At 32.7% G+C, this 8,534-nt stretch overlaps 1 protein-coding gene and 1 long non-coding RNA gene across 3 annotated transcripts; both read right to left on the bottom strand.

Annotated features, from left to right (window-relative positions):
• Window positions 632–5,807, bottom strand: LOC107631509 (katanin p60 ATPase-containing subunit A-like 2). Of its 2 annotated transcripts, none has more exons than XM_016334973.2 (11): window positions 5,680–5,807; window positions 4,982–5,152; window positions 4,834–4,889; window positions 4,258–4,323; window positions 4,007–4,114; window positions 3,769–3,835; window positions 3,478–3,562; window positions 2,518–2,678; window positions 1,784–1,885; window positions 1,160–1,382; window positions 632–1,064 (listed from the first exon to the last, which is right to left on the bottom strand). In XM_016334973.2, exons 1-11 carry the CDS (start codon window positions 5,716–5,718, stop codon window positions 931–933), a joined length of 1,212 nt encoding a protein of 403 aa, XP_016190459.1. In that variant the 5' UTR covers window positions 5,719–5,807; the 3' UTR covers window positions 632–930. The 2 variants fall into 2 exon arrangements, with proteins under 2 accessions (XP_016190459.1, XP_020975592.1); XM_021119933.1 differs by lacking the exon at window positions 5,680–5,807 and adding an exon at window positions 5,479–5,656.
• LOC110270450 lies at window positions 2,979–3,471 on the bottom strand. The gene is made up of 2 exons (XR_002359986.1): window positions 3,285–3,471; window positions 2,979–3,195 (listed from the first exon to the last, which is right to left on the bottom strand). It is a non-coding gene; the product is annotated as an uncharacterized LOC110270450 (long non-coding RNA).

Raw genomic sequence — 8,534 nt, 5'->3', positions numbered from 1 at the left:
TTGTTGGATCATCAAATTCCTTGCGCATAAAAACATGTGAAAGCTAAGATAAAATTAAAGAACTTTTGACAAATTCTTATTTAATAATTAATATGTTAAATTGAGGGAAAAAAAACCAAAAAGTTTTACTCAATGTCAAATAAACTATATCAAAATAATACATGTTAGTCACCAAAAAGAGTCCAGAGAGTCACCAAAAAAATAATACATGTTAAAACAATTTCATGACTCAAGAATCTACCAGACATAATGAATCCTTAGGGCTTATTTGATCTATTTTTATTTCTTTCTTTTATTTTTAATACTTTTAAATTTTATAATTTTGTGAAAAATGAAAATTTAAGAGATAATTTGGGATAATAGAAAGGAGTTCTTTACTGAAAAGTAAATGTTATAACTAAATTTTTAAAATAGTGTGAAAATTGTATATAATGTGCATATTTTTTTATTGTAAAAAAAATCTTAACTCTTTAACTATAACAAAAACCGAGAGGTATTTACTTTTACTATTTTTTTTAACGTAAAAATGCAAGGCATTTAACGCTAACGTTTGCATGAAAAAATAGTATCAGTTACAGAAAAAACCATATATAAACTAGGGATTTAAGTGAAAAATTACTGACTCGAAAAATTAACTCAAAAGAGAGAACTACCAAGCAATTATAAAGATTGTAGTCATAAAAACTTAATTACCCACAGCCATATCCCGAAGCCTAAATACGACGGGACTTGTAATAATTGTTGCACAAACACAAATTGACCGGGGTTTGAGAAAAACCAGAACCTGAGAACCATTTGATGAAATTATGCAAATAACATCGCCAAACTCCACCCAAATAATGTTTCGGGTTCCGTAGTTGTACAACCGCAATTTTGTCGCATACAAATTGGGAGAGCTACCTAATGGAAGAAAGTGAAGGCTACATCTATTCAGTGAAGTATTTGACTGCCATAATCAGCATTAAACTTTTCATATTTATGGGCATGCAGGTGAGCAGATGGCCTTGTGTTTTTCAATGCTGCTTCTATATCTTCATACCTGATTGGCCCAACTTTTGGCAACTCTGCAACACAATTAATGCGAATTGCAAATGTCAACATTGAAGGAACAGCACTACCAGGAGTAACCAGTGCATGTAGATTGTGCAAACTGACATACCTTCTTCCGGTACCACCTCTTGTCTCTGTTCAAGTTGAGACATTAGGCGTCTCAAAGGCTGCATCGCTGTCTCTTTGCAGAGTAACCGGATATCTGACCCTGAATATCCTTCGGTCCGCTCCACTAGCAAATCATAGGGGATCTCTTCCTCATCAGGCTGCGGAGGAAGGAGTTCCTCGAACATGGATCTTCTTGCTTCTGGTTCTGGGAGTGGTACAAGGATCTTTCCAATATGGTCAAAGGAAAACCATTAGAGAGGATAAATTGCATGATCAGACTGCTTAGGAGGTATCATGTGAATATGACTTGGACAAAGATATATTTTCTACCCTAAAAGGAAAGAACAGTCAGTGTGCTGATCAAAAGAGAGGATCTATGAAGTTGGTTACATTCTTGGTAATTCATGTGTGCCTCCCAAACATCTTAGGTTAATTTAAAAGAAGCCCAATTTATAGTGTGCTTCATGCATACTGAGCTTGCAAATGCAGCTCTACTTGGCTGGCAATGCATCTCCAGATGGAGTAAAATTAATATATTAACCAAGACAGAATGTCAATTTGTTTAAAGAATAAAATGTTCAAATTTTGGTAGTGAACAATGAACTATTATATGTTGAAAGGATACTCGCTTCTCAAGACGGCGGAGCATAGCTGCATCCAATTCCCAGGGAAGATTTGTTGCCGCCAAAACAAAAACAAGCTCATCAGTCTTGGCCAAACCGTCCATCTGCAATCTAATGCAAATGATCAATATTTGAGAGAGCACAACAGAATACACGTCACTTCATTGTAAATTGATAAAGGAGCTGTAAGGTGCTGCAAGGGAACTAAAGGAATTGTACGTTGTGTAGTATAAATACAGAACTATAAATACAGTGAGATAATGTGAGTGAAAATTTCAAGAGGTAGTGATCTGATCGGATCACGGGTTAGTGCAATATTCAGTTTCCTCAATAAGAGTAAAGTATTACCTATCTTTCTTAGTCCGGTAAAATAATGGTCAAATGAATCTCAGTCACACTAGCTAGTTAAAGGGTGAAATGAACAATAAAAAACATATTCAGTAAAATTTCCTCAAACTTAGTCCAGGTAATTGTCCCCACAACATATACAATGTGGATCCACCTCTATATAACAGTCATATTTTGGATGGTAAACACTCTCAACAGTACATTCTCTTTTTGCTGACCAGATATAGGAGGCAAGAAACAAGTCCAATATATGCAATAACTTCGAATTCTATCATAGTTGATTTTATCCAAGGACAGCTAACATATAAAGTGTTTTCAATACAAATCATGTTATTATCATTAAGCTGGTGATTATGAAATTATATTTAGTTTAAGAAGAAAGCATCACCTGTATGAGTAGTTCAGTTTTTAGTCGTCTACTTGCTTCATGTTCACTGCGTGCTTCACCGCGTTGACTAATGATTGCATCAATTTCATCAAGAAATATGGTTGAGGGGGCATGGTGTCTTGCAAGCTCAAATAACACCTTTATCAACTTCTCGGAATCACCTGCAATCTAGAATAAATTCTGTAAATGTGCATGCCCAGTTGCCCACTGTATTATAAACTAAACAGAGAAGAACAAGGAGCACTTTGAAAGCTCTTTCTCTTCCTTACAAGATGAAGGCAATTTAATCCAAACAAAGGAGGAATCTAGGCATTCAAATGAAGCAATGTCATCTAAAATACAAGAATAATTCTAGATCCTCCTAAGGAATTCTCCTAACAGTCCTCATAATTGCCAAACAAGGAAAAATATTTGAATGCTTTGAAAATGTATTTAGTAACTTCAAAAAAAAAGTATGTTCTAAAAAAAAACATTTTGCTTGTTTTAGAAGGATTATTTGGAGGACATTGCAAAGCTCATAACAAATACATCCACGCTCTTTCTTTCAATCCAAATCATCCCTAATATACCAAATGGCCATTTTGAGCTCCTGGCACTCTGAATATAATATATGATGTCAGTGCTTGTGTGTACATATTTGGCTAAGTAACAGAGGATGACAACAGTACCATGTCTTTTCTGAACCAAATAGGATATGAGATTAATTAACAAGATCCAGGCCACTTGTTGCATCATACTATTTCATCAACAATAGTTAGTTGCATCACCTTGTGGAAAAGATTAGTCTATCTTCTTGTTCGGGGAAACAGAATTGCAGTATTATTCTTTGCAACCAAAATATTTAAATCACTTTCTTGAGAAAATGAACACTGCAGACTTATAAGTTTTACATAAACGAAAATACAAAAGAAAAATAAGTACTTTGGAAACAAGGGGGAAAAAGAGTTATGAGTAACATGCCTCGCCATTTGCTGACAACAGATGATGCTGAAATATTAAAAAATGTAGTCTGGCACTCTGTTGCAACAGCCTTTGCAAGCATTGTCTGCATCATTCAAATTAAAGTTATATAACTTTCAACAATTTAAATAAAACATGGATATCCAGAAAAAGCTGTATTTTTATGTCGAAAGAATTTAGTTTAGTTTGAGAGTAAGATTTTATTTCACTGAAAAACAACAATCTCTTGCAATGTTAGTAGACATTGAGGATGAAATCCCTATACAATTTAGGGGAAATATTAATACAAACCTTTCCTGTCCCTGGTGGGCCAAAAAGGAGAATGCCTTTCCATGGAGATAACAGACCAGTAAAGTACCTAGACAAAATGAGAAAGATCAGTGTGACTACGAGAAGTTTTCACCTCATATGTCCAGTAAATGATCTACAACATCCATATTCAAGAGTATTTTAACATGCAATGAGACCAACCGTTATCAAGTTATATAACCAATATTAGGCAAAGTAAGTCTTAAATAGCGAAACCTACTTGGGATACTTAATTGGCATCACAACAGCCTCTTTTAGCAAAAGTTTGGCATTCCCTAACCCCTTGATGCTTTCCCACTTCACATTTGGACTCCCACGAATTATATCCCTGCCAATAGTATGATGTGGAATAATAAAGATAAAGATAAAACGAAAGAATCACACATGAAATCCTTGATCCAAGCACAATGTATCGGTTCCATATGACCATCAGTTGTATAAATGTTTGTGAAAGATTAGGAGAAAATTTACCTACTTAAGCTCTCTGCTAAAGCACGCATCTCTGCAGATTCAAAAGGTGGAAGCAAAGACTTTTGCCTGAAAATGTTCAGGATAATTAATTATCAGTAGTTTAGAGAATGAAAATTTTTTCAATCTACCATAACATCACTCAAAGTCAGAGCTTAGCAACAATCCAATTAATTTGCTGCTCAATTAATTACGGACAACAACCTACATGTTTGTGATACATAGGATTCCAATAAACTGCTCTAATTAGTGTAGAATACACCAGTGACATCTTTGTTAATAAGATTTAATGTTTCATTTTATAAATAACAGAAAAACTAGAAAGACTTCACACTACTATCAATTACCCAAGCAATCAATTTCAACCAATAATTCATAAAATAGATTCAAGCATTGAAAATGATGACTTCAACAATTATAAGAGATGCAATTAATATCCAATCATAACACGATTCACGACTCGAGCATGCCAATACCATTCCTTCTTTTTTTCTCTCTACACGATTAATCCATACAGAAAAATAGAAGTGCTGAATTCTTTTGGAAAATAATACAAAGTGATGAGTCAAAAAACCATACGGCCTTTCGTCCCCATGGTTTGGTGAAAAGCCATTTGTCTGCGCAGGATTCTGCCCCTGAAACACATAAAAATGAAGCACGGATGAGTCAAATTTGAAGCATTGATGAAGGGTTCACGTGAAAAATCTGATGTATCAGACATAGGAACCTGGCTCTGAAACTGCTCAAAGATTGTCATATCAGATGATCTTTTAGCTTGCAGATTGCCGTTGGATGCATGGTTCAATGAGTTTCCATTACCAACAGCTTTATCAGCAGCCTCACCATTCTCCACCACTTTCTTCCTCCCAAACATCGCATCATAATTCAATTTGAAGTCCTATAATAATAATAAATAAAAAAGACAAGAGAGAGAGAGAGAGAGAGAGAGAGAGAGATGAAAAATTGTAAAACCCTCGGCACAAATACACTATCCACCAGATCAAGATTCAAAAGCACAACCAACGAAATTTCAGACAGAAAATTACACAACAGACAGTAAATGCCTTCTCAAATAGAAATAAATTTTCCTAGAAAGTTTGCAAGCTAGTTAGAACACTAAACGACGGAAAATGGATCCAATCTAGTAGAACAGCTCAACTAGCACGACGAGAAAACGGAAGAAAAAAACAACCGATTAACAAAAACACATCAAACCGATCCTACTTCTACAACTGCATGACAATGCAATTGAAAGCATCGCAACAAATCGTCCGAGTAGGTTGATCGGGGGAAGTGCAGTCCAAGGGTTCGTAGCGCCAAAAAGGGAAAAAAGCAGCAAAATAAATTGAGAATTGCGCATGGTTTTAGCGTTGAAGATCTTCTGAGGAAACAAACAAACAGAGATGGAGAGAGAGAGACTGAGACCTGGAAGGACCAGCGAGTGGGCATTGGTTCATCGGCCATGTAAGAGAGAGAGAGTTGAAGCGAAAAGCGGTTTCTCTCTCTAGAAGTTCCGTGGCCAGCTACACCAAGAGTATAGTATGCAAAGCNTCTACTGAGTTGGAGATACTCAGTCACGTGCTGCCACCACGTCTCTACGCTCAAGCTAGTGTGAGAAAGTTAATAAAATAATAGGAAATGATAAATAGGTCTACAAATATTTAAATTTTTGAAGATTTAAAAATATATTTAAATTTGTAATTTTTTAAAAATCTAAACATATTGATTTTTCATGTTTATTTAGGTATGTCAGGGTCTATCATATTCAATGAAAAAATTAAATGTGACTCCACACGTGAGAGAATTTTTTAAATTAAATAAATTAGTCCCAGATCAATATGTTCAAATTTTAAAGAGGTTAGATATTTAAATGTATTTTTAAATTTCCAGGATCTTAGATGTTTATGGACCAAAAAGTCAAGAATCGATTTATCTTTTTTTCATAAAGTAAAAAAAAATAGATAGATTAATTATTCTTAAATTAAGATAATTAAATTTAAATATAATAAAAAATATATAATATTTATTTACTTATTAAATGGTTAAATAAAATATCTTAAAAGAAATAGTAATAGTGATAAAATAATAATAATATTAAGTGTGTGTTTGAATTGTGGTTTGTGAAACCGAAGTTTGAATGAAAGTAATTTTATAGAATTGATTTTAGAGTAAAGTATCGTTTTTGTCCCCAACATTTGGGGTAAGTCTTATTTATGTCCTTAACGTTTAAATCGTCATATTTGTATCCTTAACGTTTATAAAAGTGATTCAATGTTATCCTACTATCAATTATACTAACAAATCAGATTATATTTTTCAATTATTCTCACTTAGATGTATTCATTCTCAATTAGGTGGATGCGTTCGATTTTAATATTATACCCACTATTTGTGTTTAGATTCAATTATGTCCTTAGAAAAATGAATTATGTAAATGTTGTAGGAATTAGTTTCAACTTTTGATGAGCTATTTTTGGGAGTGGATCATCGATTCTATCCCAGACATTTGTATTCTAACTTCAAAAATAGATTTTTAAAACTCAAACTAAAACGCTCATGATGTGTAATTGACGGCAGGATAACATTGAATCACTTTTACAAACGTTAGGGATACAAATAGGATTTACCCCAAACGTTGGGGACAAAAACGATACTTTACTCTTGATTTTAAATAGAAGTAAATTTGTGCCAACATGATTTATGTTTGGCAATTCTATACTAAAATTGATTTTGATAAAATAAATATTATTTGGATAATATTAGTTAAAATTATTTTTAGATAAATAATTACTAAAAAGGACATGACATTAAATTATAATAGTATTTTTTTATACATGTTTAATTTTTTTATACTTTTTTCTTATATGTTTTTATATAGTATATTTTTAGTACTCTTAGTACTCTTTTTTAGTACGCTATAATTTTTTACTATTATTATTATTTATGGTTAATTTTTTGTTTAATATACTTTACCTAATGGGATCAATAAATCATATTATGAAAAGATAATAATAATATAATATACAAAAATCACAATTATAAGAGTGTATAATGTCAAATAAAAATTTAACAAAAAAATAAAAATAATAAATAATAGAAAAAAAGAGTTCATATAGAGAGAAATAATAAGAATTCCATAAATAATACAATAATATGTCTAAAGGATAAAATTGGTAAAGGAAAAAATAGATGTTTAGTGTAAATGGCTAAAAGCCCGTTAGTGAAACGCAGAAGTTAGAAATTGTTGCTTTTGGTAAACGTGGTTTTGACTACAAAATCACTTCTTGCCAAATCGAAAGTTAGCCAAATAAAAAATTGAAACTTTCAATAAGCATAAACGTACTTTTTCTCTTCAAACGAGTTTGCCAAACACACCTTAGGTCGTTACACTATACTTTTTTGTATTCAAGGTATTTATTTGCATTGAACACTCCTCAATTTTTAAATGACACCCACACTAACCTTAACTTTAATTTTGGCATTTTAATACCCTTAAAAAAAACTACTTACTTACCGGATCAGTCCATCCCACCCCAACCAAAGTCCATGGATTTGGTCAGGTTTTTAGTTTTGCGAGTCCAAAATCATATCCCACTCATGTAAAGAGAAATAATAAGAATTCTATAAATAATACAATAATATGTATAAAGAATAAAGTTGGTAAAAGAAAAATAAATGTTAAATATCAATAGCAAAAGTTCTTTAGTGCAATGCAAAAATTAAAAATAATTACTTATTGTAAACATAATTTTGTTTACAAAATTACTTCTACATTTATATAAAAAAAATTATTCAAACTAAAAATTAAAACTTTCAAAAGGTTGTAACGTTTTTTTTTTTTCTTCCAACATATTTATCAAACATACCCTAATTGATTAGAGACTTAGAGCTACTGTGTGGTCTAAAATAAAACTGGTCTAAATGGCAGTATGTTGCTAAGGTTTGGTGTAAATTAATTGGGCCAAAATGCCAGAATGGATTGTCGGTCCTACACATGTTTAATAAACAATTAATTCATTTAATTGATGTATATAATTTAACAAATGAAACGTGTGAATAAAAAAGGAAAAATAAGGCACTCCTGTAGGGGTGGCAACGGGGCGGGTAGGGGTCGGTTTTTGTTCTATCCGACTCCGCTCTACCCTATAAAAAACTCGCATCAAATCCGTCCCATTCTATCTGTGGGTTGTAAAATATTAAACCCTAATTCACTCCTGTGGGTATCCGCTCCTGCGGATATCCGCTCCTGCGGATATCCGCTCCTGCGGATATCCGCTCCG

Source organism: Arachis ipaensis, chromosome B03 (assembly GCF_000816755.2).
Source record: "Arachis ipaensis cultivar K30076 chromosome B03, Araip1.1, whole genome shotgun sequence".
NCBI classification, from domain to species: domain Eukaryota; kingdom Viridiplantae; phylum Streptophyta; class Magnoliopsida; order Fabales; family Fabaceae; genus Arachis; species Arachis ipaensis.
Note: the sequence above shows the minus strand (reverse complement) of the source record. Positions and strands in the feature narration are given on the sequence as shown.